The following is a 19,857-nucleotide window of genomic DNA, read 5'->3' on the forward strand; positions in this document are numbered from 1 at the left end:
GTCCCCAGGGTGTCCCCAAAGGGGGTCATGGCTGTCCCTAGGGTGGGGGGGGGGGGGGGGTGTCCCCTCTGTCCCCCGTCCCACCCGGTACCTTGCAGAAGGTGCAGTAGCGGCAGATGGAGCCGGGCTGGTATCGCCCTTCGGCCTCCTCCTCCTCCTCCTCCTCCTCGCTCCCTGCAATGAGGGGGTGGGGGGTTGGGGTGTCACCCCGGACGTGTGGGTGTCCCCCACCCCCACCCCGGGCCACCCACCTTCATCCTCCTCGGAGCTGTCCCTGTCACCATCATCCTCCTCCTCATCATCATCATCATCATCATCCTCCTCCTCCTCCTCGGAGCTGGGGGGGTCACCATGGCCATGAGGACGGTGGCCATGGCGATGTCCTTCGTCGCCGTGGTGACGGTGGTGGTCCTCCTCGCCGTGTCCTTCCTCGTCGCCATGGCGATGGGGCTGGTGACCTTCCTCGTCATCGTCGTCGTGGCGATGGTTGTTGGGGTCTTCCTCGTCGCCGTGGCGATGGCCGGAGGGGTCTTGGTGGTGATGATGATGATGATGGTGGTGGTGGTGATGGGGGTCCTCGTCGCCATGGCGATCGTCAAGGGGGTGATGATGATGATGGGGGTCCTCGTCGCCATGGCGATCGTCAAGGGGATGATGATGGGGGTCCTCGTCGCCATGGCGATCGTCAAGGGGGTGGTGATGATGATGATGATGATGATGGGGGTCCTCGTCGCCATGGCGATCCTCATGCTGGTGACGGGGTTCCTTGTCGCCATGGCGATGAACGGGGGGATCCCCCCCATCGTCATGGCGATGAGGATGATGGCGATGGCCTTCCTCGTCGCCATGGCGACCGTCACCATCATGAGGATGACGCCGATAGGGTTCCCCATCACCCTGACCAGGCCCGTGGGGGTCTCCCCCGTCGTCATAGAGATCCCGGGGTTCCCCTCCCTGGTTGCCATGGTGACGGGGATGCTCCTCGTTGCCATGGTGACCTCCGGGGGTCCCCCCTTCTCCTCCGGGGGGGCCCCGGACCAGCAGCAACCCCAGGAGCAGCCCCAGGAACCAGGATCCGGCCATGGCGGCGGCGGCTGCTCTGAGCGACGGCCCCAGCTGCCCCCCCCCTCCCCCCCCCATAAGGCCCCCCCCCTCCCCCACCCCTGCTATAAATAGAACCATTGGGGGGGAGCGGGGGGGGGCAGCCCCGAACATCGGGGTCCAATTTGAAGACCACGGGATGCTTGAGTCCATCCCCCCCCCCCCCCAAAATCTATTTACCCCACACTTGGGGGGCAGCCCCCTAACAATGGGAGGGGGAGGGGCAGAAACTGGATTCCCCCCCCCCCCCAGGGCTATAAATAGCACGGGGGGGGGGAGTAGGTGTCATGCGCTGCCCCGGGGGGTTATGGGATACCCGGATGCCTGGGTCCCTTGGGTGGGGGGGGGGTGGTGGGGGGGCGGGGAGAGCACCCTGACCCCTCCCCCACCCTCGGGCTCAGGGACAAGCGGGGGCACGAAGGACATTGGGGGGGGGGGAGGGGGGGGAGGGGGGGGTGGCACCAAGCGACGGGGCCCCGGACGCCTGGGTCCCCTCTCTGGCCTCGTCCCCCTCCCCCCGGCAGCCTTGGGGTGGGGGGCAGCCGGGGGTGGGGGTGGGGGATAAAGGGGACCCCCCTCAAGAGGTGCCGGCCCCATGGCATGATGGGGGGTGCGCAGGTGAGCGTGCGAGGGCAGTTGTAGGGCTGGGGGGGGTGGGGGGGTGGGGAATTCGTATGGCTATGGGGCAGCTGTGGGGCATGGGGGGGGGGGGGGGGGGAAGGTCATGGGGACCCCCACCCACTGTGGGGCAGCTGTGAGGTGGGTCCATATGGCTGTGGGGCAGCTGTGGGGTGGGGGGGTTATGGGGAACCCCCCCCATTGTGGGGCAGCTGTGGGGCCCCCATGGCCGTGGGGTATTTATGGGGCAGCTGTGGGGCAGAGAGGGGCCACGGGGGCTCCTCACCGTGGGGCAGCTGTGGGGAGAAGGGGGCCATGGGGCAGACCCTCCTGGGCTGCCCCACATTTCCCGCAGGTGCTGGTGCTGGTGACATTGATGGGGACCCCCATGTCCTTGGGGACCCCCATAGCCATGGGGGGCCCCGTAGCAGTGGGAGACCCCATGGCTGTGGGGAGCCCCATGGCTGTGGGGACCCCCATGGTTGTGGGGGGCCCCATGGCTGTGGGGGGTCCTGGCCGCCCCCCGTGTCGCCCCATCAACGTGACGGTGGCCGTGGAGAAGGACGAGTGTCCCCAGTGCCTGGCCGTGACCACCACGGCGTGTGGGGGGTACTGCCGCACGCGGGTGAGGGGGGACAGGGGGACATGGGGGGACGGGGGGACGGGGGGGGGTTGGGGGGACCTGGGGGGACTTAGGGGGCGTGGGGATCAGGGGGATGTGGGGACATGGGGGGACATGGGGGGACATGGGGGTCTGTGAGGACATGGGGGCTTGGGGGGACATGGGGGGGACTTAGGGGGCATGGGGATAAGGGGGATGTGGGGACAAGGGGGGACATGGGGGCACTTAGGGGGCATGGGGATATGGGGGATGTGGGGACAAGGGGGGACATGGGGGGACGGGGGGGTTGGGGGCACCTGGGGGGACTTAGGGGGCGTGGGGATAAGGGGGATGTGGGGATAAGGGGGGACCTGGGGGGACTTAGGGGGCGTGGGGATACGGGGGATGTGGGGACAAGGGGGGACATGGGGGGACGGGGGGGTTGGGGGGACCTGGGGGGACTTAGGGGGCGTGGGGATCAGGGGAAAGGGGTGACATGGGGGGACATGGGGGTCTGTGAGGACATGGGGGCTTGGGGGGACATGGGGGGGACTTAGGGGGCGTGGGGATACGGGGGATGTGGGGACAAGGGGGGACATGGGGGTTTGGGGGGACGTGGAGGGACATGGGGGGACAGGGGGGGTTGGGGGGACCTGGGGGACCTTAGGGGGCGTGGGGATAAGGGGGATGTGGGGATAAGGGGGGACATGGGGGGACGGGGGGGTTGGGGGGACCTGGGGGGACTTAGGGGGCGTGGGGATCAGGGGGATGTGGGGATAAGGGGGGACATGGGGGGACTTAGGGGGCTTGCAGGGCTTTGGGGGATTTAGGGGGTATTGGGGTGCATGGGGACATAGGGGGATCTGTGGGGACATGGGGTGAGGGGGGGGCTGTGTGGGGTGTGGGGGGACACGGGGGATATGGGGGACAGGGGGGTTAGGGGGACATAGGGGGTTTTGGGGGGCTATGGGGGGTTATGGGGGACGGGGGGGGACATGGGGGGATATGGGGGGACATGGGATATGGGGAGATGTGGGGGGACATGGGGGGCAATGGGGGCATGGAGGTGTGGGGGGGCTATGGGGTACACGGGGTTACGGGGGGACATGGGAGGATATGGGGGGCTTTGGGGGCCGGGGGGACATGGGGGGATGTGGGGGGATATGGGGGGGCAGTGGGGGGACACGGCCGGACCATGGGGAGATGTGGGGGGACCTGGGACATTCAGGGGGACACGGGGGGCACATGGGGGGCAGCGGGACCCCCCCATAGTGGGACAGAGTGGGTAGACTGGGGGGGGGGGCGGGGGGCAGAATTTTGGGGCCAAAGCGGGGGGATTTGGGTGCTGGGGGTGCTGGGGGCTGTATTGGGGTGCTGGGGGGGGATACTTGGGAAGTGGGGGTGCTGCGGGGGGTGTGGGGGTGCTGGGGGGGCATTTGGGGTAGGGGAGTATTGGGGTGCTGGGGGGTATTGGGGTGCTGGGGGGGCATTGGGGGTCGGGGGTATTGGGGTGCGGGGGGGTATTGGGGTGCTGGGGGGGATATTTGCGGTGCTGGGGGGTGATTAGGCATTTGGGGGTGCTGGGGTGTATTGGGGTGCTGGGGGGTATTTGGGGTGCTGGGGGGTATTTGGCATTTGGGGGTGCTGGGGGGGCATTGGGGGTCGGGGGTACTGGGGTGCTGGGGGGGACATTTGGGGTGCTGGGGGGTATTTGGCATTTGGGGGTGCTGGGGGGTATTTGGGGTGCTGGGGGGGCATTGGGGGTCGGGGGTATTGGGGTGCTGGGGGGGTATTGGGGTGCTGGGGGGTATTTGGCATTTGGGGGTGCTGGGGGGCATTGGGGGTCGGGGGTATTGGGGTGCTGGGGGGGTATTGGGGTGCTGGGGGGTATTTGGCATTTGGGGGTGCTGGGGGGGCAGTGGGGGTCGGGGGTACTGGGGTGCTGGGGGCACATTTGGGGTGCTGGGGGGTATTTGGGGTTGCGGGGGGGCATTGGGGGTCGGGGGTATTGGGGTGCTGGGGGGGTATTGGGGTGCGGGGGGATATTTGGGGTGCTGGGGGACATTTGGGGTGCTGGGGGGGCATTGGGGGTCGGGGGTATTGGGGTGCTGGGGGGTATTGGGGTGCTGGGGGGGACATTTGGGGTGCTGGGGGGTATTTGGCATTTGGGGGTGCTGGGGGGTATTTGGGGTGCTGAGGGGGCATTGGGGGTCGAGGGTATTGGGGTGCTGGGGGGATATTGGGGTGCTGGGGGGGCATTGGGGGTCGGGGGTACCGGGGTGCTGGGGGGGATATTTGGGGTGCTGGGGGGTACCAGGGTCAGGTGCCCCCCCCTTGCCCCCCCCCCAGGAGCCGGTGTACCGCAGCCCCCTGGGCGCCCCGTCTCAGGCAGCCTGTACCTATTTTGGGGTGCGCTACGAGCGGTGGCTGCTGGGGGGCTGCCCCCCCGGGACCGACCCCGGCGTCACCGTCCCGGTGGCCCTGGGCTGCCGCTGCGGCCGCTGCCCCATGGCCACGGCCGACTGCACCGTCGCCGGATTGGGCCCCGCCTTCTGCGGAGCCCCGGGGGGGTTCGGGGGGCAATAAAGTCACCCCAGCAGCTCCTGACGGCGCCTCTTGTCTCTGATGGGTGGGGGGACCCCCCCAAACTTGGGGGACCCAACCTTGGGGACCCTCTGAAACACCCCTGGAGACCCCTAACCGTGGGGATACCCATCTTGGAGACTCTCAACCTAGGGACCCCAACCTTGGGGACCCCAGACCTTGAGGACCCCCCAGACCTTGGAGAACCCAACCTTGGGGACCTCCAAACTTGGGGATCCCAACCTTGGGGACCCTCTGAAACACCCCTGGAGATCCCCAACCTTGTGGACCCCCATCTTGGAGACTCTCAACCTAGGAACCCCAACCTAGGGACCCCGACCTTGGGGACCCCAGACCTTGAGGATCCCCGATCTTGGGGACCCCCAGACCTTGGAGAACCCAACCTTGGGGACCTCCAAACTTGGGGATCCCAACCTTGGGGACCCTCTGAAACACCCCTGGAGATCCCCAACCTTGTGGACCCCCATCTTGGAGACTCTCAACCTAGGAACCCCAACCTAGGGACCCCGACCTTGGGGACCCCAGACCTTGAGGATCCCCGATCTTGGGGACCCCCAGACCTTGGAGAACCCAACCTTGGGGACCTCCAAACTTGGGGATCCCAACCTTGGGGACCCTCTGAAACACCCCTGGAGATCCCCAACCTTGCAGACCCCCATCTTGGAGACTCTCAACCTAGGGACCCCAACCTACGGACCCCGACCTTGGGGACCCCAGAGCTTGGGGACCCCAGACCTTGAGGAACCCCGACCTTGGGGACCCCCAGATCTTGGAGAACCCAACCTTGGGGACCTCCAACCTTGGGGACCCCAACCTCAGGGACCTCCTGAAACACCCCTGGAGATCCCCAACCTTGTGGACCCCCATCTTGGAGACTCTCAACGTAGGGACCCCAACCTAGGGACCCCGACCTTGGGGACCCCCAGACCTTGGAGAACCCAACCTTGGGGACCTCCAAACTTGGGGATCCCAACCTTGGGGACCCTCTGAAACACCCCTGGAGTTCCACAACCTTGCGGACTCCCAACCTTGCAGACCCCCAACTTGGAGACTCTCAACCTAGGGATCCCAACCTTGGGGACCCCAGACCTTGAGGACCCCCCAGACCTTGGAGAACCCAACCTTGGGGACCACCAACCTTGGGGACCCCAACCTTAGGGACCTCCTGAAACACCCCTGGAGATCCCCAACCTTGCAGACCCCCAACTTGGAGACTCTCAACGTAGGGACCCCAACCTTGGGGACCCCAGACCTTGAGGACCCCCAACCTTGGGACCCCCAGACCTTGGAGAACCCAACCTTGGGGACCTCCAACCTTGGGGACCCCAACCTTAGGGACCTCCTGAAACACCCCTGGAGATCCCCAACCTTGCGGACCCCCAATTTGGAGACTCTCAACCTAGGGACCCCAACGTAGGGACCCCGACCTTGGGGACCCCAGAGCTTGAGGACCCCCGACCTTGGGGACCCCCAGACCTTGGAGAACCCAACCTTGGGGACCTCCAAACCTGGGGATCCCAACCTTGGGGACCCTCTGAAACACCCCTGGAGATCCACAACCTTGCGGACCCCCACCTTGGAGACTCTCAACCTAGGGACCCCGACCTTGGGGACCCTGACCTTGAGGACCCCCGACCTTGGGGACCCCCAGACCTTGGAGAACCCAACCTTGGGGACCTCCAACCTTGGGGACCCCAACCTTAGGGACCACCTGAAACACCCCTGGAGATCCCCAACCTTGCGGACCCCCAACTTGGAGACTCTCAACGTAGGGACCCCAACCTAGGGACCCCGACCTTGGGGACCCCAGACCTTGGGGACCCCAGACCTTGAGGACCCCCGACCTTGGGGACTCCCAGACCTTGGAGAACCCAACCTTGGGGACCTCCAACCTTGGGGACCCCAACCTTAGGGACCTCCTAAAACACTCCTGGGGACCCCACCCTTGGAGAACCCCATCCTTGAGTTCCCCAACCTTGGAGGACCCCAATCTTAAAGGCCCCAGCCAAGGGACCTCAACCTTAGGGACCTCAACCTTGGGGGACATCAACCTTGAAGACCACAACCTATGGACACCAACCCTGGGGCCCCCCCGACACCCCGGGAACAGGGGCACTGGACATGGAGGCATGTTCCGACACAGGTGGGGCTGGCTTAGACCTTCCAAACCCAGCTAGATGTCTCCAGCCCCAGCTCCAGCTAGAAAACCTCCTAGGCCCAGGGGCTGCAGAAGACGATGGCCAAGGGGAAGGCGTCTGCTCCCCACACCACCACCTCCAGCTGCACAAACACCAAACCCACACCCAACCGCTTCACATCACACACATCTCCTTCAGGACAGCACCTTCCCACCAGGACCTGCATCCAAACCAGCTCCCCAAGCCCCAGCCGCGCCACAACCCACCCAACGCTGCCCACAGCACCTTCAGAACCACCCTCCTCTTCCTCACCGCTCAACACGGCGCCCTCCAAGCCGGGCAAAACGCCAGAGGCGGGGGTAGGAGATAACAAGAAGCATCTTCCAGCCTACCTGGGCTGATGCTTCTCCTGCCTTAGGACAAGACGGCGCCAGCTTGGCTTTGCTCAAGCATTTATTGAGGGCAGAAGGTTCTGCCTGGTGCCTACAGCAACATGGACCAGGTGTGTCCATGCCTTCGGGTGATGCTGCCCAAGGTGGGTGGTGCCTCCGCTGGATTTAGGTGGAATGGGCATCTCGATTCTCCACGATGACTTTGACGATTGACTTGGAAGCATTGGACATGGTGGCCGTGGCCCTCACGAGGCCAGCGGAGACCACAACGGGCTCCTGGCAGGCGCTGAGCTTGACTCGGTGGAGCATGGTGTCCCTGCCAGTGCTGGCAGGTTGACCGCTATACATCCGGGTGTAGATGCTATCCAAGCTACCGCAGTGGGCTTTGTGCGCGGAGATCTCCATGGCAAGCTCTACGGCGTAAAGATTGTAGTCGAAGGGGTTGGAGAAGAGGATGGCCAAGGTGAAGGTGTCCGCCTCGTACACCAGGACCCCCACGGACCCCCGAAAACGGAGCCAGGAGTTGGTGAAACAGCAACTCTCCGTGACATTTGGTGGGATCATGGGGCTGGGTGGGATGGAGCTGTAGCCGCTGTAGCAGTAGCTCCTGGAAGGAGAGGAGAGGTGAGGAGGAGAAGGGCTGGGGAGACCACTTGGGCTTACAAGGGAGATGGTCCAACCCCTGGGAGATGGTCCAGCCACGGGGAGATGGTGCAACAACTGGTAGATGGTCCAGCCATGGGGAGATGGTCCAACCATGGGGAGATGGTCTAACCATAGGGAGATGTTTGCACTGTGGGGAGATGGTCCCACTGTTGGGAGATGGTCTGACCACTGGGAGATGGTCCAACCATGGGGAGATGGTCCAACCATGGGGAGATGGTCCAATCACTGGGAGATGTTCCAAACAGTTGGAGATGGTCCGACCAATGGGGAGATGGTCGAGCCGTGGGGAAATGGTCCCGCTGTTGGGAGATGGTCCTACCATGGGGAGATGGTCTGGCCATTGCGAGATGGTCCAGCCATGGGGAGAAGGTTTGACCACTGGGAGATGGTCCAACCATGGGGAGATGGTCGAATCATTGGGAGATGGTCCAACCATGGGGAGATGGTCCAATCACTGGGAGATGATCCAACCAGTTGGAGATGGTCCGACCAATGGGGAGATGATTGAGCTGTGGGGAAATGGTCCCGCTGTTGGGAGATGGTCCTACCACAGGGAGATGGTCTGGCCATTGCGAGATGGTCCAGCCGTGGGCAGAAGGATTGACCACTGGGAGATGGTCCAACCATGGGGAGATGGTCGAATCATTGGGAGATGGTCCGACCATGGGGAGATGGTCCAATCACTGGGAGATGATCCAACCAGTTGGAGATGGTCCGACCAATGGGGAGATGATTGAGCTGTGGGGAAATGGTCCCGCTGTTGGGAGATGGTCCTACCACAGGGAGATGGTCTGGCCATTGCGAGATGGTCCAGCCGTGGGCAGAAGGATTGACCACTGGGAGATGGTCCAACCATGGGGAGATGGTCGAATCATTGGGAGATGGTCCGACCATGGGGAGATGGTCCAATCATTGGGAGATGGTCCAACCATGGGGAGATGGCCCAACCATGGGGAGATGGTCGAGCCGTGGGGAAATGGTCCCGCTGTTGGGAGATGGTCCTACCACGGGGAGATGGTCTGGCCATTGCGAGATGGTCCAGCCGTGGGCAGAAGGATTGACCACTGGGAGATGGTCCAACCATGGGGAGATGGTCGAATCATTGGGAGATGGTCCGACCATGGGGAGATGGTCCAATCACTGGGAGATGGTCCAACCATGGGGAGATGGCCCAACCATGGGGAGATGGTCCAATCATTGGGAGATGGTCCAATCACTGGGAGATGATCCAAACAGTTGGAGATGGTCCTACCACGGGGAGATGGTCTGGCCATTGCGAGATGGTCCAGCCATGGGGAGAAGGTTTGACCACTGGGAGATGGTCCAACCATGGGGAGATGGTCCAAATCTCTTTTATTTTTTTTTAAATAAACTAGAAATAGTAAAGGAGCTGTGAGGGGCGAAGAAGGGCTCACAGGTAGAGGTGGAACCTCGTCAAGGTGACAGATAACGCCCAGGCCAGAGAAGAGGGGACGGGCACCACATCCGTCCCTAAGGAGCGATCATCTCCCCACAGTTGGACCATCTCCCCGTGCTCGGATCATCTCCCCATGGTCAGGCCATCTCCCCACGGCTGAACTTTCTCCCCATGGGCAGACCATCTCCCCGTGCTCAGATTACCTCCCCACTTTTGGACCATCTCCCCATTGTTGGATCATCTGCCCGTGGTCGGACCATCTCCCCACGGCTGAACAAATACCCCATGGTCAATCCATCTGCCCGTGGTCAGACCATCTCCCCACTGTTGAACCATGTCCCCATGGCTGGACCATCTCCCTACAGTTGGACCATCTCCCCATGGTTGGATCATCTCCCCATGGTCGGATCATCTCCCCACGGCTGAACCTTCTCCCCATGGTCGGACCATCTCCCCGTGGTTGGATCATCTCCCCATGGTCAGACCATCTCCCCACTGTTGAACCATCTCCCCATGGCTGGACCATCTCCCCGTGGTTGGATCATCTCCCCATGGTCAGACCATCTCCCCACGGCTGAACCTTCTCCTTGTGGTCAGATCACCTCCCCACTTTTGGACCATCTCCCCGTTGTTGGACCATCTCCCAGGGGTCAGACCATCTCCCCACGCCTGAACCATCACCCAATGGTCAGACCATCTCCCCAGTGTTGGGTCATCTCCCCATTGTCATATCACCTCCCCACTTTTGGAACATCTCCCCATGGTTGGACCATCTCCCCACTGTTGGACCATCTCCCTGTGGTCCGACCATCTCCCTGTGGTCCGACCATCTCCCTGTGGTTCAACCGTCCCCCATGGTTGGATCATCTCCCCACTCTTGGACCATCTCCCCGTGGTCGGATCATGTCCCCATGGTCAGATCATCTCCCCGTGCTCCAACCATCTCCCCACGGCTGGACCATCTCCCCATGGCTGGACCATCTCCCCGTGGTCAGATCATGTCCCCATGGTCAGATCATCTCCCCATGGTCCAACCATCTCCCAACGGCTGGACCATCTCCCCACTCTTGGACCATCTCCCCGTGGTCGCACCATCTCCCCGTGGTCGGATCATCTCCCCGTGGTCGCACCATCTCCCCGTGGTTGGATCATCTCCCTGTGGTCCGACCATCCGCCATGGTTGAACATCTCCCCACTCTTGGACCATCTCCCCGTGGTCAGATCATCTCCCTGTGGTCCAACCGTCCGCCATGGTTTGATTGTCTCCCCACTCTTGGACCATCCCCCGTGGTTGCATCATCTCCCCATGGTCAGATCATCTCCCCGTGGTCCAACCATCTCCCCATGCCTGAACCATCACCCGATGGTCAGACCATCTCCCCAGTGTTGGGTCATCTCCCCAATGGGAGTTCATCTCAACAATGGGAGTTCAACAGTGGGGAGATGGTCTGACCATGGGCAGATGGATTGACCATGGGGTATTTGTTCAGGCGTGGGGAGATGGTCTGACCCCTGGGAGATGATCCAACAATGGGGAGATGGCCCAAAAGTGGGGAGGTGATCTGAGCACGGGGAGATGGTCCACCCATGGGGAGAAGGTTCAGCCGTGGGGAGATGATCCGACCATGGGGAGATGATCCAACCACGGGGAGATGGTCTGACCGTGGGGAGATGATCCGACCATGGGGAGATGATCCAACCATGGGGAGATGGCCCAACAGTGGGGAGATGGCCCAACAGTGGGGAGATGGTCTGACCACGGGCAGATGGTCTGACCACGGGGTGATGGTTCAGCCGTGGGGAGATGGTCTGACCCCTGGGAGATGGTCCACCACTGGGGAGATGGTCCAACCGTGGGGAGATGATCCGACCACGGGGAGATGGTGCGACCGTGGTGAGACGGTTGGACCACGGGGAGATGATCCGACCCCAGGGAGATGGTCCACCTTGGACCTTCTGCCTGAATCCCGGGGGGGTCCCCTCCAGCCAGGCGTCCCCACCCCCCGCCCCCTCCTCGCGGCCTCACCTGGGGTTGTACAAGGTGACGTCCTGGGTTTTGTTGGCGATCTGGATCTCCACGCTCCGCTCAAAGGGTTTCCACATGACCTTCTGGCTCATCTCTGGGGGCTTCTCCGCAGCGGCGGGCGCCTCTTGGAGAGTTGGACTCGACGATCCTTAGGGGTTCCTTCCAACGGGAGATCTCCCACGATTCCCCGGTGGGAACGAGAAGGTTCCGGAGAGGAAGGAAATCGACGTCATGGCGGAGAAAACGGATTTCCTGGTTGAGAGAACAGATTTTTCTGCGAGGGCCGTTATGGGGCTGGGGGGGGTGGGGACGGGACGACAGGGACCCGTACGGCTGTGGGGCAGCTGTGGGGTGGAGGGGTGGGAAGGTCATGGGGACCCCCCCACTGTGGGGCAGCTGTGGGATGGGTCCACATGGCTGTGGGGCAGCTGTGGGGTTGGGGAGGTCATGGAGACCCCCCACACACACACTGTTGGGCTGTAAGGATGCACATGGGGCAGCTGTGGGGTATTTATGGGGCAGCTGTGGGGCAGAGAGGGGTCATGGGGACCCCTCACTTGTGGGGCAGCTGTGGGGCTGTAGGGACCCACATGGCCGTGGGGCAGTGGGGGTCATGGGGACACCCCCCCCTTTCCCTGCATTGTGGGGCAGCTGTGAGGCAGGGGGGGACCCACATGGCCGTGGGGCATTTATGGGGCAGCTGTAGGGCAGGGGGAGCTGTGGGGACCCTTCCACCATGGGGCAGCTGTGGGGTAAGGGGGGGGCCGTGAGGACCCCCCCGCCCCATGGGGCAGACCCTCCCGGGCTGCCCCACATTTCCCGCAGGTGCTGGTGCTGGTGACATTGATGGGGACCCCCATGTCCTTGGGGACCCCCATAGCAGTGGGAGAGCCCATAGTTGTGGGGAGCCCCATGGCTGTGGGGAGCCCCATGGCTGTGGGGACCCCCATGGTTGTGGGGGGCCCCATGGCTGTGGGGGGTCCTGGCCGCCCCCCGTGTCGTCCCATCAACGTGACGGTGGCCGTGGAGAAGGACGAGTGTCCCCAGTGCCTGGCCGTGACCACCACGGCGTGTGGGGGGTACTGCCGCACGCGGGTGAGGGGGGACAGGGGGACAGGGGGGGACAGGGGGGGCAGGGGGGGACAGGGGGGACATATGGGGTGAGTTTGGGGGCATGGGGATGTGGGGACATGAGGGGACAGGGGGGACATAGGGAGGTGGGAGGACCTGGGGGGACTTAGGGGCCATGGGGCTAAGGGGCATGTGGGGACATGGGGGAACACGGGGGGACGGGGGGGATGTGGGGGGCATGGGAGATGTGGGGGGACATGGGGGGTTCGGGAGACATAGGGGGGTTGGGCGGCTATGGGGACATGGGGGGCTATGGGGGGCTGTGGGGACATGGGGGGTATGGGGGGACATGGGATATGGGGGGATGTGGGGGCCTGGGGGGACATTCGGGATGTGGGGGGCTATGGGGAGATATGGGGGATATGGGGGGCACGGGAACATGTGGGGCTACAGGGGACATGGGGGGAACTGGGGGGGCTATGGTGGGATGTGGGGGGATATGGGGGGGCGGTGGGGGGACACGGCCGGACCATGGGGAGATGTGGGGGGACCTGGGACATTCAGGGGGACACGGGGGGCACATGGGGGGCAGCGGGACCCCCCCATAGTGGGACAGAGTGGGTAGACTGGGGGGGGGGGGGGCAGAATTTTGGGGCCAAAGCAGGGGGATTTGGGTGCTGGGGGTGCTGGGGGCGGTATTGGGGTGCTGGGGGGGGATACTTGGGAAGTGGGGGTGCTGCGGGGGGTGTGGGGGTGCTGGGGGGGCATTTGGGGTAGGGGAGTATTGGGGTGCTGGGGGGATATTGGGGTGCTGGGGGACATTTGGGGTGCTGGGGGGGTATTGGGGTGCGGGGGGGTATTTGGGGTAGGGGAGTATTGGGGTGCTGGGGGGATATTGGGGTGCTGGGGGGCATTTGGGGTGCTGGGGGGGTATTGGGGTGCTGGGGGGCATTTGCAGTGCTGGGGGGTGTTTGGCGTTTGGGGGTACAGGGGGGTATTGGGGTGCTGGGGGGTATTTGGCATTTGGGGGTGCTGGGGGGGTATTGGGGTGCTGGGGGGTATTTGGCATTTGGGGGTGCTGGGGGGGTATTGGGGTGCGGGGGGGTATTTGCGGTAGGGGAGTATTGGGGTGCAAGGGGGGGTATTGGGGTGCTGGGGGCTATTTGAGATGCTGGGGGGTATTTGGCATTTGGGGGTGCTGGGGGGTATTGGGGTGCTGGGGGTATTTGGGGTGCTGGGGGGGTACCCGTGTCAGCGTTGCAGTAGAAGTTCCTGTCACGTAGGGGGCTGAGGAGCGGCTGGGGAGGCTGGAGGCAGCCACCCATCAGAGCCAACGCTTCCCCGCCAGAGCCCTCTCCGCGCCTCCGCTGCCCCAGCTCCGCAAAGCCGACGAAGGCGCCGGCGTTAATTTGACCCCGTTACGAGGCCGCTCGCCTCCGGCGTCCCCAAATCCGCCGCGAGGCAGTCACAAATAACGCGCCGCAACCCCCGCTCCGGCCCCGTCGCGCCAACCGCGGCGGCCGCGCGGCGAGAGAACGCGGCGGGCGCGGCGGAGGAGGACGACGGCGGGGCGGGTTAACGAAGAGCGCGGTTCATTGGAGCGACGGACGCAGGGGCTCCTTGGATTACGGGTGAGAAATTCCCCGCGGCAAAGCCGGCGCGGAGGCCGCGAGCGGGAGGGACGCCGCCGGCTACGAAAGCGTTACGGGACGGCAGAGCCACCCGAGAGAGGGGCCTACGCTTCCCGCGCGGGCACCCTTGGGAGAACCAAGCGTCCGCCCCGCGCCCAAAGGCGCCGCGACGGGGGCGGGGAGGCTCGGCCGGCGCCGGCTGCCAGGCGGCACAGCGCTACGCCCTGCGCTCTTCCCCTGCAGTATTGCTTTTTTTTTTTACCCTACACTTCCCCTACGTTTCCCTACAGTTTTCTACATTTCCCTACATTTTTCTATATTTACCCCACATTTCCCTACATTTCCCCTACATTTCCCTACATTTCCCCTACATTGTACCCTACATTTCCCTACATTTCCCCTATATTTACCTACATTTCCCTACATTTCCCCCACATTTCCCCTACATTTCCCCACATTTCCCCTACATTTCCCTACATTTCCCTACATTTTACCCTACATTTCCCCTACATTTCCCTACATTTCCCCTACACTTTCCCTACATTTCCCTACATTTCCCTACATTTACTCTACATTTCCCTACATTTACACTACATTTTACCCTATATTTCCCTACATTTACCCTGCATTTCCCTACATTTTGCTACATTTCCCTACATTTTTCTATATTTACCCTGCATTTCCCTACATTTCCCGACATTTCCCTACATTTTTCTATATTTACCCCACATTTCCCTACATTTACCCTACATTTCCCTACATTTCCCCTACATGTACCCTACATTTAACCTACATTTTGCCCTACATTTCCCTACATTTCCCTACATTTACCCTACACTTCCCTACCTTTCCCGTACATTTCCCCTATATTTACCCTACATTTCCCTACATTTACCCTACATTTAAACTACATTTTACCCTATATTTCCCTACATTTCCTTACATTACCCTACATTTACCCTACATTTACCCTATATTTACCCTACATTTCGCTACATTTCCCTACATTTTACCCTACATTTCCCTACATTACCCTACATTTACCCTACATTTACCCTACACTACCCTACATTTCCCTACATTTACCCTACATTTCCCCTATGTTTCCCTACATTTACCCAATATTTCCCCTACATTTCCCTACATTTCCCCTACATTTCCCCTACATTTCCCTACCTTTCCCCTACAGTTCCCCTACATTTCCCCTATGTTTCCCTACATTTACCCTACACTACCCAACATTTCCCTACATTTCCCCTACATTTCCCTCCATTTACCATACATTTCCCTCCATTACCCTACATTTCCCTATATTTCCCTACATTTACCGTACATTTCCCTACATTTACCCTACATTTCCCCTACATTTCCCTCCATTTACCCTACATTTCCCTCCATTACCCTACATTTCCCTATATTTCCCTACATTTCCCCTACATTTCCCTACATTTTCCTACATTACCCTACATTACCCTACATTTCCCTACATTTACCCTACATTGTACCCTACATTGTACCCTACATTTACCCTACATTTCCCCTACATTTAACCTACATTTCCCTACATTTCCCGTACATTTCCCTTACATTTAACCTACATTTTACCCTACATTTCCCCTACATTTCCCCTATATATACCTACATTTCCCTACATTTCCCCTACATTTCCCCTACATTTAACCTACATTTTACCCTACATTTCCCCTACATTTCCCCTATATATACCTACATTTCCCTACATTTCCCCTACATTTCCCCTACATTTAACCTACATTTTACCCTACATTTCCCCTACATCTACCCTACATTTCCCCTACATTTAACCTACATTTTACCCTACTTTTCCCCTACATTTACTGTACATTTACCCTACATTTACCCTACATTTCCCTACATTTCCCCTACATTTAACCTACATTTTACCCTACGTTTCCCCTACATTTACCGTACATTTACCCTATATTTACCCTACATTTTTCTATATTTACCCTACATTTAAACTACATTTTACCCTATATTTCCCTACATTTCCTTACATTACCCTACATTTACCCTACATTTACCCTATATTTACCCTACATTTACCCTACATTTCGCTACATTTCCCTACATTATTCTATATTTACCCTACATTTCCCTACATTTACCCTACATTTACCCTACACTACCCTACATTTCCCCTACATTTCCCCTACATTTACCCTACATTTCCCTACATTACCCTACATTTACCCTACACTACCCAACATTTCCCTACCTTTCCCCTACATTTCCCTACATTTCCCCTACATTTCCCTACATTTCCCTACTCTACCCAACATTTCCCTACATTTACCCTACATTTCCCTACCTTTCCCCTACATTTCCCTACATTTCCCCTACATTTACCCTACATTTCCCTACCTTTCCCCTACATTTCCCTACATTTCCCTACTCTACCCAATATTTCCCTACATTTCCCCTACATTTCCCCTACATTTCCCTACATTTCCCTACTCTACCCAACATTTCCCTACATTTCCCCTACTTTTACCCTACATTTACCCTATATTTCCCTACATTTCCCTACACTACCCAACATTTCCCTACATTTCCCCTACCTTTCCCCTACATTTCCCTACATTTCCCTACTCTACCCAACATTTCCCTACATTTCCCCTACATTTCCCCTACATTTCCCCTACATTTCCCTACTCTACCCAACATTTCCCTACATTTCCCCCACATTTCCCCCTTTCACGCCATTTCTCACCCTTCGGCTGGAGCTCGAGCCGCTCCCCGCGTACCCACCTTCGTTTCGCATCGCCGCCAAGTTTCCTCGCTTCGCTTTTAAAGGCGGAAGCCAGGGAAACGCAGAGCGCGAGCCGAGCGCGGGGCGCCGGCGCCTCGGAGGCGGGGGGGGAAGCTTTTGGGACGGGGGTGTGGTTGGGTATCGCAACGCCGTTATCCCCAGCCAAACTCACCAAAAAGGACGGCGTTTTGTCAAAACGGCGACAGGCTCCCGGCCCCACGTAGCCAATATTCGGCTTCTCAATCCCACGACGCCTTCCAGTTCCCGGATGATCGCAGCGCCCGCCCGCGGGGGTCTCCACGCCGCCCCGCCCTCCGGGCAGCTCCTCGCGGAGCCCACGCACCCAGTTCCCCGGCGTCGCCCACGCCGACGGTCGCGGCCCCGGGGAAGGTGGAGTGGATCCCTCGCTCGGCGGCCGCGCTCCACCCGGGAAGCTTCCTCGACCCCGCGCCTTACCCGAAACTGGGAACGTCAGATTAATTTCGACGTCACCTCCAGCAATGATTCCACCGTCAGGTGCCCCCCCCTTGCCCCCCCCCCAGGAGCCGGTGTACCGCAGCCCCCTGGGCGCCCCGTCTCAGGCAGCCTGTACCTATTTTGGGGTGCGCTACGAGCGGTGGCTGCTGGGGGGCTGCCCCCCCGGGACCGACCCCGGCGTCACCGTCCCGGTGGCCCTGGGCTGCCGCTGCGGCCGCTGCCCCGTGGCCACGGCCGACTGCACCGTCGCCGGATTGGGCCCCGCCTTCTGCGGAGCCCCGGGGGGGTTCGGGGGGCAATAAAGTCACCCCAGCAGCTCCTGACGGCGCCTCTTGTCTCTGATGGGTGGAGGGACCCCCCCAAACTTGGGGGTCCCAACCTTGGGGACCCTCTGAAACACCCCTGGAGACCCCTAACCGTGGGGATACCCATCTTGGAGACTCTCAACCTAGGGACCCCAACCTTGGGGACCCCAGACCTTGAGGACCCCCCAGACCTTGGAGAACCCAACCTTGGGGACCTCCAAACTTGGGGATCCCAACCTTGGGGACCCTCTGAAACACCCCTGGAGATCCCCAACCTTGTGGACCCCCATCTTGGAGACTCTCAACCTAGGAACCCCAACCTAGGGACCCCGACCTTGGGGACCCCAGACCTTGAGGACCCCCGACCTTGGGGACCCCCAGACCTTGGAGAACCCAACCTTGGGGACCTCCAAACTTGGGGATCCCAACCTTAGGGACCTCCTGAAACACCCCTGGAGATCCCCAACCTTGCGGACCCCCAACGTGGAGACTCTCAACCTAGGGACCCCGACCCTGGGGACCCCAGACCTTGAGGACCCCCGACCTTGGGGACCCCCAGACCTTGGAGAACCCAACCTTGGGGACCACCAACCTTGGGGACCCCAACCTTAGGGACCATCTGAAAAATTCCTGGGGACCCCAACCTTGGAGAACCCCATCCTTGAGGTCCCCAACCTTGGTGAACATCAACCTTGAGGACCCCCACCTACAGAGACCAACCTTGGGGACCTCAGCCTTGGGGACACCCACACTTGGCAACTCGCAACCTTGAAGACCCCAACCTTGAAGACCCCCTGAAGCACTCCTGGGGAAGCCCACACTTGCAGAACCCCAACCTTGGGGATCCCAACCTTGGGCACCGCAGCCAGCAGCTCCCAACCATGGGAGAGGCTCAATCTGCTGGGGCTTCCCACCAGGAAGCTCCCCCAAAGCTCCCATCTCATCCACCAGCCCTTCGGGAAGGAACGGCTCACCCACCCTGCCCTTGGGCCACCCACCCTGCCCTTGGGCCACCGTCCCTGCCCTTGGGTCACCCACCCTGGCCTTGGGCCACCCACCCTGACCTTGGGTCAACCACCCTGGCCTTGGGTCACCCACCCTGGCCTTGCGTCACCCACCCTGCCCTTGGGCCACCCACCGTGCCCTTGGGCTACCGTCCCTGCCCTTGGGCCACCCACCCTGGCCTTGGGCCACCCACCCTGCCCTTGGGCCACCCACCTTGGGCCACCCACCCTGCCCTTGGGCCACCCACCCTGGCTTTGGGTCAACCACCCTGCCCTTGGGCCACCCACCCTGGCTTTGGGACACCCACCCTGCCCTTGGGTCACCTACCCTGCCCTTGGGCTACTGTCCCTGGCCTTGGGCCACCCACCCTGCCCTTGGGCCACCCACCCTGCCCTTGGGTCACCCACCCCATGGCTGGAGGGAGCTCAAAGGGGGCTCCGGTCCTTGCACAAGCGGCATGGAGACATCTCCGCAGGGCTTTGCCCCATCCCACCTCTCAGCCGCCTCTAACCCTTCAGCCGCCCACCACCCCGACCTCCAGCGAAGGCTTCGCTTCGCACGCACGACCTCTCGTCCACCCTTCTGCCCCACAAAACCCACATGACCTCGTCCTGCCCCACATCGACCCCAACCCTGGGGACCCCCCCGACACCCCGGGAACAGGGGCACGGGACATGGAGGCATGTTCTGACACCGGTGGGGCTGGCTTAGACCTTCCAAACCCAGCTAGATGTCTCCAGCCCCAGCTCCAGCTAGAAAACCTCCTAGGCCCAGGGGCTGCAGAAGACGATGGCCAAGGGGAAGGCGTCTGCTCCCCACACCACCACCTCCAGCTGCACAAACACCAAACCCACACCCAACCGCTTCACATCACACACATCTCCTTCAGGACAGCACCTTCCCACCACGACTTGCAGCCAAACCAGCTCCCCAAGCCCCGGCCGCGCCACAACCCACCCAACGCTGCCCACAGCACCTTCAGAACCACCCTCCTCTTCCTCACCGCTCAACACG

General features: G+C 61.2%; 2 protein-coding genes across 2 annotated transcripts; both read left to right on the top strand.

The window, feature by feature from the left end:
- The first annotated feature begins 1,598 nt into the window (after positions 1–1,598).
- Positions 1,599–4,927, top strand: LOC142403364 (lutropin subunit beta-like). The gene is made up of 3 exons (XM_075489598.1): positions 1,599–1,719; positions 2,075–2,344; positions 4,670–4,927. The coding sequence occupies exons 1-3, from the start codon at positions 1,702–1,704 to the stop codon at positions 4,904–4,906; spliced, it is 525 nt and encodes a 174-aa protein (XP_075345713.1). The 5' UTR covers positions 1,599–1,701; the 3' UTR covers positions 4,907–4,927.
- Positions 4,928–12,380: 7,453 nt separating this feature from the next.
- On the top strand, positions 12,381–17,835 carry LOC142403365 (lutropin subunit beta-like). The gene is made up of 2 exons (XM_075489599.1): positions 12,381–12,658; positions 17,599–17,835. The coding sequence occupies exons 1-2, from the start codon at positions 12,410–12,412 to the stop codon at positions 17,833–17,835; spliced, it is 486 nt and encodes a 161-aa protein (XP_075345714.1). The 5' UTR covers positions 12,381–12,409.
- The last annotated feature ends 2,022 nt before the right edge of the window (positions 17,836–19,857 follow it).

Source organism: Mycteria americana, unplaced genomic scaffold, assembly GCF_035582795.1.
Source record: "Mycteria americana isolate JAX WOST 10 ecotype Jacksonville Zoo and Gardens unplaced genomic scaffold, USCA_MyAme_1.0 Scaffold_216, whole genome shotgun sequence".
NCBI classification, from domain to species: domain Eukaryota; kingdom Metazoa; phylum Chordata; class Aves; order Ciconiiformes; family Ciconiidae; genus Mycteria; species Mycteria americana.